Genomic DNA, 18,609 nt, shown 5'->3' on the forward strand with positions numbered 1-18,609 from the left:
CAAGCATTGGCATAGTCAATAGGTCTCGCCTTTGGGACCTTATAAGTATTTAATTATGCAGCACAATATCCTTGGTGCAACATCTACAGTTGGCCAAACACATAAGGTCCCAAAGGCGAGACCTATTGGCTATGCCAATGATTGTTATTTGATTCTTTCTATGCTGTGTCGGTGTTTCCCAATCACCTGCTTGGGCCAAAGATTGTGTCACATTCATGTCACCTAGGATTAAGGGGGCAGTTAAGATTTTCATGACCTTGTCCTCGTCAAATGGTAGTTAATTTTGTTCAGACATGTCGAGAGAGTGAAGTGAAAAGCCCTTTAATCTAGGTTATAAAGTATGGAAAAAAGGTAAATCAGACTCAAGGTAGTCGCCAATTTCTGTTTTATTCCTTGGTCTACAGACCATTTACAGTACAGAAAATGGTGTGATGTTTGCGTACACTATAAAAAAAAATTATTTGAATCCTGTCACAAACTAGCACATTTAGGAAACAAAGCCAATCAATGCATCCATTGATTTTGTAAGGTATTATACAGACAAGGCATAACATTTGAGATCATAGAAATAGCTAGAAGAAATTCAAATTGTATTTGCAGCCTGACGAGCCACAGGCACACATCTCTTGCATACTATCATAACATCCACAAAACGTTATATGCACTTGTGGTCAGGAACTGGGATTTAATGGAAATGACAATGAGACACAAATGTACAATGCAGATTATATATTGCTTCACAATATGAAACAAAGAAGAATTTAGGATTATGGGGTCACCGTATGGAACTAGCTACAAATGTTTTGTGGTCTCTTTGTCATAGTTATATTAATGGGTACTAAGGAAATGTATTCAGTGAACACCAAAGGTAGTTTCACCACTTTCCCACTTTTTTTTCACTCACAAATTGACCATGGGGCCCCTCAGCATCAATGGGTAAGAGTGCTAGATAAACTGGCGTTTCAGCTCCCTGGTCTGGAGTTTTTGGGGCCTTGTCACCTGCCATGTCTGTCTTAACCCACCCAGGACAGCAGGCATTAAGAAGTATCCCATCTGCTCCCCTTTCTTTAGTCAGCTTCCTAGCTTGAATCATGGATAGAACAGTTACTCCAATTTTTGACACCCCATACGCTGTGTTGGGCCAGCCCTCCTGGCTGTGCTTTTCATTCTTGGTGTCTTCAACAAACTTTTCCATGAGTGCTACCAGCTCGTCTTCTGTGATGGTCTCACTGCGAAACTTCTCTTGGAGATCCGGACTGCATTTGGCCAAAGCATGCTGACTAACCATGCTGGAAACATTTACAACTCTTCCTGTATGAAGAAAAAAAACCTTTAAATTATAGAAGTTCAATAATTGCAGGAAACACATTTACTAAAATAAGTTCCTAAATAAACTAGTATATTCAATTCTAGTGGTTTACAAAAAGTATGGAATTGAAGAATTTAAACGAATATGAAATTAGGCTTATGCAAAGGTAAATAAAAAAATCAAAATCTGAATTGTGATTAAATGTATTTTCTTAACAGCAAATGGGTCCCCGTTATGTCGACTCTGTGCTTCTTCCAATTCCCCTCGTGTGCATTCCACAATTCCTATTCTGCACCTCCCTCGCTCACCAAAATGCCTTATTGGTTGCCTGCCATGTTGACCCTCCGCTTCCTAATATCTGCCTATTCTCACCACAATTTGCTATGAGCCTTCCACCCTGCCGAGCTGCACAACCCCACCCTGCCGAGCTGCACAACCCCAACATGCCTGCCTCCTGCTCTCTACAATGCCAGGGTCAGGGTGACCAGATTATCAGAATGAAAAACTGGGACGGGCACAGACCTAGAAATAAGACTAAATGTCCTATTAGCTCTCATCTTTTCTTTAACACAAATATATATATTTGTGATATTTGTGTTCTTTAAAAAAAATAAAAAAATTATATATATATAATATATAATATATATATAATATACAACTCATTAAATCCTGCTATACTGCTTAAATGAGACAAAGCAGCACAGCAGGAGAGTTTAAAGAATTGAACTTCTGTCCCCGTTTCTAAGAGGTCCGGTCGAAATGTGAAACTGCACTGTGATTAACGTGCAGGATAAAGTAAGTAAGTGAGGGATTTATTTAGCGGTAAATTGCCAGGGGCGTCTTGGCGCTGGAGAAACATAGACAGATGAATGGGTCCACAAATACAAGCTCCACTACTAAACCAGGAAGAGCCAGGTTTTTAAAAAGCCACAATTTGGATCGAGCTGGTTGAGATTAATATCCAAAGGCAGCTTGTTCCAGAGTTTGGGAGCCAAGTAGGAGAGGCATCTCCCACCCCATCTTGCTTTCCTCCATTTTGGAATTTTAACCAAGGCCTGATTAGCAGACCTTAATGAACGCCCTGGACGATACCATTGGAAAAAGGTGCAGTACGCCAAAAAAACACTACCATACAGGGTTTTGTGGACCAGGCAAAGAGCCTTAAATTCAATACGCTGCTCGACAGGGAGCCAATGAAGGCTCCTAATGGCCCCAGAAATATGATTGAATTTAGGAATGTTAAGTAACGTCCGAGCAGCAGTATTCTGAAGGGATTGCAGCTTGGTCAGCTGTCGTTTGTCAATCCCTAAATAAAGGACATTGCAATAATCGATGCGAGACACCGACCACCTCCGTTTTCCTCAGCTCAATAGGAAGAAATGGTAGTATCTTCCGTAGGATTTTCAATGTAAAGTAACATGTCGAAGTAACTTTATTAATCGGAGCCGAGAAATTAAGCTGTGTGTCCCAGACCACATCCAGATTTCTCATTTTGTCCACTGGTGATGGACACTCTCCTGCCTCTGTTGGCCACCAGGCTGAGTTCCAGATAGGAGGGCCATTGCCAAACTCCATGACTTCGGTCTTCTGTGTATTTAGTTTCAAATAGTAGTTGTGCATCCATTGTATGATGCGACCAAGACAACTATGAAACCTTGCCAACGGCACCTCACTAACAGTAGATATTGAAACTATAATTTGAGTGTCGTCGGCATAAGACAAGAGAGAAGCCAAAGTTTCTAACTAGATTGGCCAATGGCGTCACATAAATATTGAAAAGGGTGGGTGAAAGCGCCGACCCTTTGTGGGACTCCACAGGGGAGATGAAATGTGTCAGATTTAAGATTGTCCAAGCAAACCTTATGTTCTCTGTTTGCCAGGAGAGAAGAAAGAAGAGCCAGCGCCTTATCCTTATCCTTGATCTCACTTGCCTTCAGCTGTTGCGTGAGAATTAGATGATTCACCGTGTCAAACGCGGCTGACAGGTCAAGTAGGAGCACGATCGCCCTTCCACCACTATCAAATTGCATGCAAAGTTATTCCGTGGCCACAACTAGTGCGGACTCTGTAGAGTGGTCTGCACGGAAGCCATGTTGTGAGGTAACCAGAGTATTATTGGAGATAAAATAGCCATTTAATTCCTGAATAATGGCTTTCTCCAAAACCTTGGCCGCCAAAGGGAGGCAGGAGATAGGTCTATAGCTCTTGACATTCCTAGGGTCCATGGAGGACTTTTTTTAAATGGGCTTAATACAGGCTTTCTTGCATACTGTAGGGAAATCTCTAGATCCTACAACAGTGTTTAATAGGGGGGGGGGGGTCAGGAGAGAGAGAGATTGTTAGTCTGGAGACCGCATACATTATATTCAGTGACAAGTATCCTCTGGTGAGCCAGACTTGTTAGACAGTAAGAGATCATTTGTCGAATCATGGGTAACTAGGGAGAAACTAGATAAATGGTTAGGAGAGTTGCTGACCCCTCCTTACTTTCCTGGATGACTGGAATATGGAGGCCAGAATCCAATCCCTCCAATTCGTTATATTTTGTTTGTACTTTTGGTCGGGATAAAACAGGTCTCCTTGTTGAAGCTTGAAAAGGGAGGTAACAGTCTAGAGTTCTCTGGTAGAATTCTTTGCTTTCTCTATCTTGCCAGTATAAAACTCAGTTTTAGCTCTACAGATAGCTTCTTTATAATCTGTAAGAGACTTATTATAGCTAAGTTTGCCTTCTGTAGTATAATGCAACCTCCATTCGCATTCAGCGCGCCTGCATTTTTATTACAGGTCTTTCAGTTCCGCTTTATACCAAGGGGCAGTAGGTTTAGCTCTACGTTGGGACACTGATCATAGAGGGGCTAATTGGACTATTGCTTCTCTAATCCAATTGTTGTAATTAACTGCATCCAAATTAGAATTAGCAGTAGGCAAAGGGATAGTGTTAGAAGAAGATAGCCCTATGGTCTGTCCAAGTCAGTGGCAGAATCATATCAATCTGAATAGCAGGATAACTAGTAAAAGTTCTATCCAATGTGTGTAATGCATTATGAGTGGGGCCCAGGGCTTAATTTGTGCCGGTGCTTGCCAGTGCTTAGCACCAGCACTTAATTGACAGGGCCGGGTCTACAGTGTGACTGATTCTACACGCATCTGCTGCTCTGCGCGCTCGAGGCGCACCGTGCACGTCAATTTTTTTTAAATGTATCTTACTGTACACTTGCTAGTACTAATACTTAACTCCTCAAGTGCAGCCGCATCGCATTGTGTTTTTCACATCACAGAGAGTGAGTGAGTCAGCCAGTGCCGGCGGTTAACTGTGCTACCGTGTGGGACACTTAACCTGCTGCTGCCCTGAGCCGCGCCCCCAGTTTGAAGATATTCATCACATGATCATCATCTTTATTCATATATGGTTAATGGCGGCCCCGCACTGCGCGCCGCGAAAGCCTTAGCCCCACTTGCCAAGTTGCCTGTGGTAGGCGACGTAGGCGGGCCGGAGGAGACTGGTTTGGGCTGGATTAGGATTTTGGTAGGTTATGATGGGGTAGGAACGGGCTGTGCGGCAACGTGAGCAATGCGCAGATTTTTTTCACATTGCTGCCACGCCCCAGCATAATCACCGCAGCGTGCAGCAGGCAGCTCACCACTGTAGTGGACGCATTCTAGTAGTTGCACGTCACGTAGGCGTGACGTGCGACGACCATGTCGGCAAGCTGCGCGCGCAGCAGGACGGCGCGCGGAGAAAACACCGTTAGGAAGCGCCGGCCGGCGCTCCTCAGCAGATATTGTTATTAGATAAATAAAGTCCTTAACTCCTCCAACACAGCATCGTGCAGTTTATTATAAGCACCAACATTACAGTGGCGACGAGGCAGGGGATCCACTTGACACCAAGTAAGAAAAAAAAAATCGAACCCCCACCACGTGGGCAGCTACACTACAGGCAACCCCCTGACCACTGGGACACGGCGCAGAGCGGCGCTAACAGGCCGGAGGGTGGAGAGCACGAGGGGGCAAGACGGAGCCTCCGAGAACGACAGGCTGAGGAGCGTGGCAGTGCCACAGCAACCGGAGGAGCTGCGCAGTGGCCGGAGAGGCAACACCGCAACCTGCAGCAGACCAATAACTGAAAATACCTTCACATCACTACGTGGAAGGTAGGAACAGAGCTGGCTACCAAAAGGGAGGAAGAGGGGACCAGAACTAGGAGTCCCCAGGAGGACGCCCATACAGAAGTGCAGGACAGTGCCCCAGGGAACCCCACCAGCAAGGCGACAGAGGTCAGGGAGGTGAGGATGAGCACACCGGCAGGCTATGCAATTGCGCCGGTGCAGTTCCTACCGAAACCTGGCGAACCCCTGATGAAGTGGGAAGATTGGAAGGAATATATCGATGATTTTATAGGGGTCCTAGAGGATGAAAATGAAGAGAAGTTCACCCCCCAAAGAAAGAAACGTATTCTGCTGCTGAACCTGGGACCGGAGGGTCTCAGGATTTACAAGAGCCTGGTGCCCAAGAAGAGAGAGGACAACGACTCGGACGTCTATGCCCATGCAGTGGAAGACCTGGATGAGAGGTACCGTCCCACCATATGTGTGTCTGTGGATAGGTTTAACTTCCAGCAAAGGAAACAACGGGCTGGAGAAACCATAGAGGAATATGTAGGGGCCTTGAGGAAACTAGCGGCCCCGTGTAAATACGCACGGTGGGAGGATGAATTCATAAAAGACCAGATCGTGATGCACACGACGAGCACACAGGTCCAAGACAAGTTGTGGGCGAGCGGCGACACCACGCTCAAAGAAGTAATGGTCATCGTAAAAAGGGCGGAGCTTGCCAGGAGGTGCGCGGCAGCGACCAAGAAAGAAGTGGTCACCCCAACAATGGTGAACAGGATACAAGAGGGAGACCACCGTAAGGACCAAAGAGGAAGAGACCCAACAACCAAAGGAACCAGTAGATGGCAAGGAAAACAAACAGGGAGCGACAACAAGAAATCGTGCTACAGATGTGGCAGTTGGTCCCACGACGCACGCGACAGAAGATGTCCCGCATTCCGAGCCAAGTGCCTACACTGCGGCATCCTGGGCCACTACGAAAAGGTGTGTAGGAAGAAACACTCTAAGGAAACAGTGAAATGCGTCGAGCAAGGGGAGGAAGATCTGGAAGAGGTTGCAGAGGAAGAGGTGGTCACCGTCCTGTGCATATATGACCAGGTAATGAGCATAGAAGGGAGGAAATCCACCAAACCCATCCTGGACATGTCAATGGGAGGTATCACCATCACCGTGGTGGCGGACACAGGATCCCCCTTCACCATCATCCAACAGGCAGTATGGGAAGAAACATTCAGACCCAAGTTGGGACCGGAGTTGGAAAAGTTAGACATCCGACCTGTCACCTACAATGGCGACCGCATTCCAATGTTGGGGTTCCGCCGCCTACTGTTCGAATTCAGGGGGCGGTCAGCATGGTGCAAGCTGTACATTGCGGAAAAAGGACCCTCGGTCCTGGGATGGCTAGACCAAGGGGACCTAGGAATAAAACTGGATCCAGGAGGAAAAGAACAAATATTACTTACAGAGCAAGAAGAATGGCCAGACATGAACAAATGGAAGGAGAACTACCCGAAAGTGTTTGGGGGCACAGTGGGACGGATGGAAAACTTCCAACACAGGATTGTGCTCAAGGAAGGGGCCATTCCGGTAGCCCACAAGGTGAGGAATGTGCCGATTGCGGTGAGAGAAGCAGTCCAAACTGAACTCCAGGAGCTGGAAAAGAAAGGAATAATAGAGCCGATAACCTGTGCAGAATGGTTGGCGCCCCTGGTGGTCGTAATGAAGCCAAATGGGAAGGTCCGGCTCTGTGTGGACCTAAGAGAACTGAATAAGAATATTGTGGTGGAGAAATTTCCCCTCCCCAGGATCGAGGAAATGTTGACTAAGACCAGGGGGGTGCAGTGGTACTCCACCATCGACTTGACCTCGGCCTATCACCAAATTGCACTTCACCCGGACAGCAAACGGCTCACATCCTTCATCACCCCGTTTGGATGTTACCAATTTTGTCGGATGCCTTTTGGGCTGGCCTCAGCAGCTGCTGTCTTCCAGAAAATGATGCACCAACTGTTCAGAGACTGCAAGGATGTCCAGTATTTCCAGGATGACATCTTGGTGATGGGCCGAGACCAGCAGGATCATGATCAGAAGCTGGGAAAGGTGTTGAAAACACTAGAGAACAAAGGCCTCACGGCGGAGTGGTCGAAGTGTCGGTTGGGACTGCAGTCAGTAACGTACCTAGGTCACGAGATCGGACGACAGGGCGTTACCCCCAAATCGGAAAATGTCAAAGCCATCGCTGAAGCACCGCCGCCCAGGAACAAGGAAGAAGTCAGGTCGTTCCTGGGGATGGCGGAGTACTACAGCAAGTTTGTGGTACACTTCGCTTCCAAGACCCACAACTTGAGGCTGTTGACCAGAGACAGCACAGTGTTCCAGTGGACACCAGAAGCCCAAGCAGAGTTCGAGTTGATCAAAAGGGATGTCACTGGAGCTGTTCCCCTCAAAGGGTACGACCCACAAGGCACCACCGTACTGACGACAGATGCCAGCGACAAAGGCCTAGGTGCTGTACTCATGCAAGACAGAGGCAGAGGGGAAATGGAGACCATCAGCTTTGCGTCCAGAGCCTTGTCAGACACGGAAAGCAAATACAGCGTGATCGAGAAAGAAATGCTGGCGGTCGTATGGGCCATGACGAGATTCCGGCAATTTCTGTGGGGAACACGCTTCCTACTCAGGACAGACCACAAACCGTTGGTGAAGGTGCTGACGTCGAGTGGACATGCCAGTGCCACCCCCCGGATATCCAAAATGTCTTTAAAGTTGCTCGAGTTCAGGTACGATGTCGAGTACATTCCGGGAAGCCGGAACCGAGTAGCGGATTATCTGAGCAGGGCAGCTGCCATGGAGCCAGGAGAGGAAGACCATGTCGGCAGTGGAGAGTTGGTAGCTCTAATAGAGGACCAAGAGAAACTGATCAGTCTACAAGAATGGACAGAGTCATATGAAGAGGACACTGACATAAAGGAAGTGAAGAGGTACATCGTACAGGGATGGCCGGACAAAAGGAACGTGAGGGCAAGTCTCAAGCCGTACTTCGAAGTGCGGGAAGAACTGTCGTTAGGAGACAAAGGAATCTTCATATACAGAGGGGATAAGGTGATTCCCCCAAGGAACCTCACTTCAAAACTGATGGACTTGCTACATGAGGGACACCTGGGCATAGGGAAACTCAAAGCGCGTGCCAAACAAAATTACTGGTGGCCAGGCATGGACATAAGGGCTGAAAGGCATGTCAGAGAGTGTCCCCAATGTCAACGGGCAGACAAGACATTAAAACCATTGAGGCCAGCGATAGGAAAGTTTGACCCCCCTTCTAATCCGTGGGAGGAACTATCCATAGACATTTTGGGACCGGTCCTAGATGACCAAGGTACACAGAAATACGTGTGTGTCCTCATGGATCGATATTCGAAGTGGCCAGAGTTGAGAATAGATGAATCCATGGACACAGAGAACATCCTTACATTTCTGTCAGAGACTTTCACGAGGGAAGGAATACCCAAATCGATTTTGAGTGACAACGGACCCCAGTTCACGTCAGAAAAGTGGAACAAGTTCATGCAAAGAAATGGCGTCACTGTCAAACATACTGCAATCTACCATCCGGCTGGAAACGGTTTAGTGGAGAGATTTAACAGGGTAGTGATGGGAGCCATACAAGCAGCCATATCAAGTGCACAGAACTGGGAGAAGGCGCTAGAGAACATGGTATGGGCCTATAGAGTAACACCCACTGGTACGGGGTATAGTCCATTCCAAATACTGAGAGGACGTGAACCCTTTACCCACGATAACAGAGTGTGGAAGGAAAAGCTTATCACTAGTGAATGGTCCCCTGCAGTGGTGCGGGCCAACCTGGAAAAAGCACAGACAATTTACAGCAACCACTACAACAGACGTAGGAATGTCAAAGGCACCGGTCTGGAGCAAGGAGAGTGGGTAAGAGTAAGATTGGCCACCCTGCAGAAGAAGGGAGACAGCAAGTACAGCAAGCCGTTGCAAGTGGTCGAGGTGTATGATCGGGCAGCCCTATTAAGCGACGGAAACGTGTGGTCCCAAGACCGCATGGCCAGGTGCAATAAGGTTTTGGGCTGGGAGCAACAGGGCACCGATTGGGAAGACAAGGAAGGTTCTGAGGTGGAAAGGAGTCAAGAGACCGCGGAGCAGCGAGGCGGAGTGAGAGCAGGAACGGAAAGTGAAGAGGAAGGAGAAAATGGAAGTCAAGGAATGGAATGGGACAGGTTGGAGAGAAGCACGCATGAAGAGGGAGCTCTGAACGAAGGAACAGTAAGCAATGAGTTGCAGAGTCAAGAGACAATGGAGAACCCAGTCAGGGTCACAAGGAGCGGAAGGCAGGTGGTAAGACCTTCCAGGTATCGAGATTTTGAAATGGACAAGGAACTGTAAGTGACTCATCTTGTTTGATAAAAAAGGGGGAGATATGTAGTGGACGCATTCTAGTAGTTGCACGTCACGTAGGCGTGACGTGCGACGACCATGTCGGCAAGCTGCGCGCGCAGCAGGACGGCGCGCGGAGAAAACACCGTTAGGAAGCGCCGGCCGGCGCTCCTCAGCAGATATTGTTATTAGATAAATAAAGTACTTAACTCCTCCAACACAGCATCGTGCAGTTTATTATAAGCACCAACATTACAACCACCACCACCACGAAAGTATATTATCATCGCGTCAAGTGGGCCTGCCCTGCTGCGCCCGGCCCGACCCAGTTTGGCGTTGAGGTGGGCATCGATCAGCCACAGTTCTGTGTCTGACTGGTAAATTTATTAGCAGCACGCACCAGGCAGGCCTAATCAGTAAAAAAAAAAAAGGCAGTGCGACTGCGTGCGCCCGCACCGGTGTGATTGTGTCTCTTCCTCGCCTCCCGCTGTCCCGAGTGAGTCCCTGCCGGCCGGCCCACCACAGGTAATGGTAAGTTTAGTTAAGTACTAACTTACTTTAGTAGTAGTACTGTACTTACACTAGTAGCTGCTAACAATGCCAATATCTATGCCATCATTCATTGCCATAAAAGCCAAATCTGCTTTTCATTTTGGAGTGTGGGTGGTGGGGGTGGCGTGACGGCCACGACGACCCGACCGACGGTGACCTACTGATCACCGTGGTGCAGGGTAGGGGTGCCGTGGCCTCAGGCCTGGCAGGTACTGGCGGGCGGCGGCCTGGAGGAGCAACTAGCCTCCGCGTTGGCCCCACATATGATTGATTATGGCCCTGGATATGATTATTACGCGTCCGCGATCCAGATTCACTGAGTGCCAGCCAGTCCTGCCCAGCTGCCCTGCCCAGCCCAGCCAGTGCCTGTGCCTGCCTGCCCTGGGCTAGCACCCTCTTGAGTAGTTAAGCAAGTCACGAGTGAGGTAGCTTGTTTCCTACGTAATGTCCAGGCTAAAAGTCTGCCTGACATGTCTTCCTCTCTATGCAGTCTCTGGCGACACTGGTGAAGTGTATACTTATCCAACCACTTCCAGGCTTCTGCAGCTTCCTATTCCATGCTTATGCAGGTCAGGGGAATGCCACTTCCTGACGAAGGCCTGTCTGGAGCTGACAACACACCTCATGTGAGACCTAGGCAGGTGCCTCTCAGAATCACCTCAAGAGCTTCCCAATCCCACTCAGTGAATCTATGCATGGTGGAGTCCCAGTTCATGTCCAAAATCTTTTAAGGGTGCGTTGCAAACCTTACGCCCCTCCGGGGCATCCAGAATGTCCGTTGGCAGCCTCCATGATTGCCCCATTCCAGGGGCAACTACCTATTTCAGCTTGCAGCTAAATGTGCGACCTCCACATCCTTTACTCACAGAAACCCCCAATCAGTACCCTATCCAGTCTGCTGTAGGTGTTTTGTGTCAAGGAATGACATGTGAATGTCTGCTGCCCAAGGTGAGCCTGACATCCGACATCGTGCAGCCCTATATTGCCCATCACTTTAAGTAGGCCGTTAGTCATGTTATATTTCGTCCCCGTTCTCTGTGGTGTTCTTTCCACATGGGGGTCCAAGGCACAGTTAAATATACCCAACCATATGGGTTAAGTTAAAGGCCCTGCCCTGAAGTATCCCTCCTAAATAGTTTACTGCTTAAGAGTGGCTAAATGCGAAGAAAAGCAGGATGTTGTAGTGGATGTGGCAGCGCGAGCATAATTTATTGTATTTTAAATATGCTAACCAAGTTAACTTGTCATTTGGAGCGAGTTTTAAGTTGAAAGATTCCTTCAAGGACTTTATTCTACTCTTCTTTCCACCTGGGCCTTATGACTTTGAATATATATGCAGTATACATATTTGTGTGTTCACGGATGTGACGGTTTCGTTTCTGTTCTCTTAACTCTTATTTTAACATGCCTTTGTTTGTACAGTGCCTCAAACTAGCTTTTTGAAGCATTCACAAGTATGAATGTTGCTGCTATACGCAAAAAAATATAGATAATAATGTGAATTAAGAAACAAAAATCCAGTTTCTGTTATTTGTCCAGTGAAACTGACCAGGTTTTAAAGTACCATCGCTAGAATATATGTATAGTTTAGATTTATAGGTTCCACCCTTTGCAACGCTACTTTAGACTTTCATATATAGTGTTAACCTGTAGAGAGCAAATCAAGTTAAAAGAAGGCAATATAACTCCGTGCGCAATAGTGGGGAAGGGACTTATTCTGAGTGTTGTGCAGCAGGGCTTTAAGTGGGATGAAATAACCCAGAGGTCTCTCTTAGGGGCATGGCGATGTAATTAAGGGCGTTGCTTAAAAACCCCCAAGCTAAAAATCTGTCCTTGGCATAGTGTGCCGCCCGACTAGTATTTTGCGGTTTCTGCCAGTGCACCCAGACATATAATACAAGAAGTAACATTACACCTACAATAAACCAGGACTACTGACTTTATCAATGACTGTTAGTTGCTTATGCTAAATATGCAGCTACTATGGCTTCTTTGTATATAATATTGAAAATACTTCAGTTGTGAAATTATGAGACAGTGAAATAACTATAACGAGTCTCTTTGATTTTACATCAAAGGCAGTTAAGGGTGGCACTGCTGGAGGTTTAAAAAAAAAATAGTTTCACCCTGAGGATGAGGGTAAAAATGGAGAGCCCGATAGCGACCCGTCTAGACACCTAATTTTTAGAACGGTCCGTGCTAAGCACCGGCAAGACCTTCACCTACCCCACTTAAAGCCCTGTTGTGCAGGAGAGGTCATGTATAGGGGAAGATATCAAGGTGGGAGGTAGAGCTATTTCGTCATTGGGTATAAAGGCTTGAATATTAAGGCGGGTTTTTATCGGTGATTGTGTGCTTCTTTCTTTATCAACTGCAGGACTGATGTGGATTGTTTAATATGTGGGAGCATGAGGTTTCAGTTTCTGGGCTTATAAATTGAGGTGGTTTTCCTCTTGCTTATTTTGTTTTGCATTTCTTGATTTTGAGTCTGGCCGTGTTGTGACTCCATGTGTGGCACTGAGATCTTGAGATATGATTGATTTGATTACTGAGAGCTTTCAACCAGATAACAAGGATAAGCATAACCGTACACTGCAACAAACCAAGTAAACCTTTTTTTAAATTATTGATGGCACATTTGGTTAGCAACACCCCTAAACAGATGATCTCCAAATACTGTGAAATTCCTTTGGAACTGTTAAGCATATTTTACTGATTAGCATTGTTAGCTTGCAAACAAAATGTTGGCTGCCTTCGGAATATTCCATGTGGTGCTTTTTCTTAAAATCAATTAAATTGAAGGGTTGTGTGTTTTGCTGTTAAAATTGCTGCTAAAATTATGAATATATGTACACAATTTCTAGAATCCTTATCTTGCATGTGTCTCATGTTTAGATTGCTCTGACAAATGCTCATTTTCTACAGCATGTAGAATACAAAAAAGGCAGCACAGACATTTGCAACAAACATTTAAAGCAACCCTTTAAACTTTGCTCTAGGTTGCCTCTTCTCAAGCTGTGCATGTCACATTCACTTGAGAGGTTTGGAATGCCCCAATAACTGCAATAAGCACACATTTAAAAGGAACACATCTGCAGTGTATCCAGTATCTGCATTGAGTTTAATAATCATATAGGGTTTTGATATGCACCGGATCATTACGGACTCAGAGAGTGCCAGAGGCAGAAATATGCTCCAGGCTGCAGTAGCACCTGGACCGGGGGTGAAGGGGCAAGTGACAGGCCCATTTGTCATACTTGCACTGGTGACCTTTGCAGTATTGTAATGCAACTGATAGGTTCTCCACGTGTTAGCTGCCATAGTGTGGTTGTCACTACACAGCTGGCTGTCTTTTATATATTTCATCTCAATTTGTCAAGGAAAAGAGGTCTCAATACAGTCTGTTTAACCCCTCATCTATTTTGTGAGAAGTATCTGTGTGTGTGTCAGATTTCAGACAATGCAGTGACAAAGCCCACAGTTAGCAAGCACTATAAAGACAAGTTATCATGTTTTATGGTTCTAATATTTAAACCAGTCATATAATAACACTATATGATGTGAAGTGTCTAGGCGCGGATATTATTCACTTATTTGCTTCACAGTCGAAAGGCTCCCTTGCTGAAATTTAGATAGAGTATTACATCTGACTCAGTAGTGCCAGTTGAAGATGTAGGTGGGGGTCAATAGAGTAAGTGGGTGGGGCCAGTGGAGGAAGTGGGTGGAGTCAGTGGACGGAGTGGGTGGAGCCTAGCAAAGTGGGTGTGGCCTCCGACAAACATTCATATTTTACAAATTAAGCACGGCTGAAATGGTTTCAGCATCATACACAAATGTCATTTAAGCATCCCAGAGACAGACGCTCCCTCTGTGTACCCGAGCCCCACAAGAGTTGTTGGTAGAAGAGAATGAAAAGGGGGGGCCCTCGGCCCCCCCGCACGCATGGCGGCGCGGCGACCGCCTCACCTCCTCTCCCCTCGGGTCCTTCGACGGTGGGGGCGTGCCCTGGGGGCGCGGCCCACCGCCGATTGGCCGGCGCCCCTCCTGACCCGGATTCAATGGACTGGTTCCGGGTCGGGGGGGGCGGGCGTTAGGAGGGGCCACCCGGCCCCTCGGGAATAAGAGGTAGGGAGCGCCCAGGAGACCCCCTTGTCCCTGGACGCTCCCTCGCTGAACGTTGTGCCCCGCGTTCGGGGCTTCTTTGTTAACGTTTTCTTTGTTTTCCAGGTCGCCGAGGAATTGCGGGCTGGAGGGAGCTGTTTAGCGCATACGAGTCGCCGTTCGGAAGTGCGAGCAGGAGGGAGCGGTTTATTCGCTAACGTTTTGTTTGTTTTCAGGTCGCCTAGGAACTGCGGGCTCGAGGGACCGGTTTAAGCGCATACGAGTCGCCGTTCGGAAGTGCGACCAGGAGGGAGTGGTTTATTCGCATCTGAGTAGGGATCAGCGAGTGGGGCACGTTCGCCGTGTGGACAGATAAGGAGCTCGGCGGTTATCAAGGTATTTCGGGCGGGGCGGGAAAGGGTGGGCGGCACGACGTAGTCGGTGCAGGCATTGGATTTATCGACGTCGTGTTCTGCGCTCGGCTTCGCCGCCCCTCACGCTGAAACCCCGCCGCATTCCTTCTCAAACGGGCGCTTGCTGAATTTTAGCCCTTGAGAAATTCTTGAGATTTAACGCTGAAACCCCGCCGCATCTCCTCATGAAGTGGGCGCATGCTTGATTTCTTTGTCCTTGTCTCCGCCCCATAATTTTGCAGGTCGCGGTTGGGCCGGCTGTTCGTGGAGCTGCTAGGTAGCGAAGCAGGGCCAGCTAAGGCACCACGTGGAGGGGAGACCAGGGGAGAACGGTGCAGTGATTTGTGTAGTAGCAAAGCTTTCATTGAACATACGATCTGATGCTTGTTGACATTAATTGAGTGAATAATTGTAGCTGTATGTTGACAAGGGGGGTGCATTTAATTTTGTATTTCACTGTTTCTTGTTGGTACACATTGTTGATGCACATTGTGTGGGTGTCAGTATACATTGAGGGGCGTTGTATATTTAGTTAGTGACGGTACTATATAAAGGTTTCCCACCCTATACTGAAAGGTATTAACTACTACATGAATTGCTTTCAAGAGACAAACAAGGTGGAATTTTTTATTAACTACTAAATGAATTGCTTTCAAGAGACAAACAAGGTGGCATTTTATTAAAAGTTTCACTGTGACGTTTGGTGTTCTAAAAGGTTTTCTTACTTTATGACACGGGATTAATACCTGTTTTCAATTCCAGGCAACCTTAACTACATTATTGGCGCGTTTCACTCGCAGACAGGGCACACGACGTGGCGAGGGCTGTGATCGCGGATCATCACCGCCTCCGAGTGCACGGGACTGGTCGGTAAGAGGGGTACGGGGGGCTAGCATTCATCGCTCCTGGTGGCCGCCGGGTGGGTCTACATTAGGTTTACTCACCCCTTACATAAGCGGACAAGCCGCTAGTGTTGCGGTCGCCGTTGCATGGTGCTGAAAGCCCCCTGGTGACCCTCCATCTGTAAGGTACACACAGTTGACCTGTTAGTAACTAAGTAGGCAGCGGGTGTTTTTTGGGGTAAGCGACATGCCAGGTCCAAGGGGTGGAAAAAGGGGGTCCAATATGGAGGCTATGATGCGGGCTATGATGCGGGAGATGAGCGACATTAAACAACAGCTAGGACAAATTAAGGAGCGGGAAGCTCGGTTGGAGGACAGAGAGGGCGAGGCACCAGGCCCGTCCGGGAGACCGATCCGCAAGAGGGTGGCACCAGTGCCAAGAGGGGAATTTGTCACCCCGCAAGGGAAACCTAGGTCCAAAAGACCCAAGGAGGCGGTCCCCATCCCAGGCCCAGTGGATCCGTTACCAGCCGCACCGCCCGCGGTGGTCCCACCCCCGCATGTGCCTACACCCATTGCCCCTGTGGTGCCGGTGCCGGCAAGTCAACCAGTAGACGCTGGGTCTGCTCCCGCACCGGTACCCACAATCCCGGGTACAGGCTGGCCTCACCCGGCGCCCGCCCTGCCACCTGTGCCAGGACCATCGGGCATAACCCCAGTGGTACCTGTTGTCCCGGGGGGTAATGTGGATTCGATGCCACCCGAATTGGTTTCTCAGTTAACGGCCATGATGCCATGGCTCCAAAAAGGGGGAGCCTTTCCGAATTCTGCAGACCATGCGGCAGAGGCGGCAAGGTTTGTAGAAAAAAATCAGATCGGCACCGGCCGCCGACAATGTTGCATTGCCAATTTCTTCTCCCCTTGCAGGTCCAAGTGTTCCCCAGCTGGACGGAGTTAATGGGCAACCGCCCACGGTGCCCGCACTTGGTAAGGAAGTGGCATTGCCGCTCTTGGGGGACGGTGTGATACCTTCCAGGAGCGAAAATATAGCTCAGCATGTGTCATTAGCTGTGAAGGAAATGATTTGGGCGGATAAATACGTGTACATTTATTCTTTATTGTTGGATAATAGGGAAATGGAGCAGGCAAAGGCACTGAAGGAGTGGATGCTCCCAAGTGAATGGAGGGCGCAGTGTACTAGATTCAGGGTTGAGGAGAATCTCAATAATTGGATGCAAGCATGGGCCATTTTCACTGCAGTTAAGGCTGAGCGTCCTCCAGATCTGCAGGCTGCATTGGCTTGCTACTCGAGCAGGATTGTGGGGTGGAGTCAACAGTATTCTGGGGAAGCATGGAAGGGGTACGATGTCAATTTTAGGAAGGCATTGGAATTCAATAGATCGTTGCCATGGGACTCGGTAGATTCCTTGGCTTGGCACAAACAGTTCTCTGACACTGCACCACCCCCTCAGTTCGGTGCGGTCAAGGTGTTCACTAGACCGCAGCAGCCCTTTCGGCCCCCCCAAACGAGTGAAATACCTGGGAAATTTAGGGCAAGTGGGTCAGAGAAGAAAGGGGTGTGCTGGGATTTTAATAGGCGCACCTGCACAAGGGCCGCGTGTAAGTTTAGGCATGCATGTTCCTCCTGTGGGCACCCCTCTCATCCAGAAACTACCTGTAGGTCCAAGCAAGGTAACACAGGACAGAGGGGTAGGGGAAGGCCACTATAAGTCAGACAGGTTACGCCCCCCCACTCCAGTGGATGTGGTGGCAATGATTCCATTGTTGAACAGATACCCGGACCACAAGGCGGCCACCCTACTCCAGGAAGGTTTTTCTAAAGGTTTTAGGATCCCGGCCGGGGGATACACAGGCAGTGCGCACTGTAGAAATCAATTATCAGTCACACACAATCCGACTGTTGTGGCCGCCAAAATTGACAAAGAGCTTTCCTTAGGCAGGATATCTGGCCCTTTTGCTGCAGTGCCAGTACCCAATTTTGTCTGTTCCCCACTGGGAGTTGTCCCCAAGAAAGAGAAGGGGCAATTCAGATTGATCCATAACCTGTCAGCGCCAAAGGGGGCCTCACTGAATGATGCCATTGACGAAGGTATCTGTAGTGTTAAGTACGCCTCTTTTGATCAGGCTGTTACCTTATTGCAGGCCACTGGACCCGGGGCGCTGATGGCGAAATCAGACATAGAGTCCGCCTTCCGCCTCCTCCCAGTCCACCCGGCGGACCAGCATCTTTTAGGTTTCACCTTTAGGGATAGGTTCTACATGGACAAATGCATGCCTATGGGTTGTTCTATTTCTTGCGCCTACTTTGAGATGTTTAGTTCATTTCTTGAATGGGCCATGAGACAAGTGACGGGCCATCAAAGGGTCATGCATTACTTAGATGATTTCCTCTTCCTCGGTACAGCGGGTTCTCAGGAGTGCGCACTGGCATTGCAGGAATTTTGCGTGCTCATGCGGGCTTTTGGGGTCCCGCTTGCGCCTGGGAAGACGGTGGGCCCGACCACCTGCTTGGAATTTCTGGGCATCGAGATTGACTCAATGGAGAGATGTTTTAGACTACCTAAGGACAAGGTGTCCAAATTCAAGACATCGCTACAGTTATGCCTCCGGAAGGAGAAGGTCACTTTGCAGCAATTACAGGAGGTGGTAGGGCAACTGAATTTCGCACTAAGAATCATCCCAATGGCTCGCCCCTTCTCTCGCTCCATCGCGCACGCGATGAGGGGGCTGAAGGAAAAGCACCACCGCACGCGCCTATCGTCTGAAATTCGCCAGGATATGCTCATTTGGATGGCATTCCTGGAGGATTTTAACGGTAGGGTGGTCTGGCCCGGCCCGCTCACGACATCGGC

At 48.4% G+C, this 18,609-nt stretch overlaps 1 protein-coding gene across 1 annotated transcript in view; it reads right to left on the reverse strand.

Moving 5' to 3' along the window:
* Positions 1 to 368: 368 nt before the first annotated feature.
* The window catches only part of LOC144772511 (carbonyl reductase [NADPH] 1-like), a 54,465-nt gene continuing 36,224 nt past the window's right edge, over positions 369 to 18,609 (reverse strand). Inside the window, exon 4 of the mRNA XM_078656890.1 lies at positions 369 to 1,311. Coding sequence (XP_078513016.1) covers positions 875 to 1,311 — 437 coding nt within the window. The 3' untranslated portion in view covers positions 369 to 874. The remainder of the gene's footprint in view (positions 1,312 to 18,609) is intronic.

Source organism: Lissotriton helveticus, chromosome 8 (genome assembly GCF_964261635.1).
Source record: "Lissotriton helveticus chromosome 8, aLisHel1.1, whole genome shotgun sequence".
NCBI classification, from domain to species: Eukaryota; Metazoa; Chordata; class Amphibia; order Caudata; family Salamandridae; genus Lissotriton; species Lissotriton helveticus.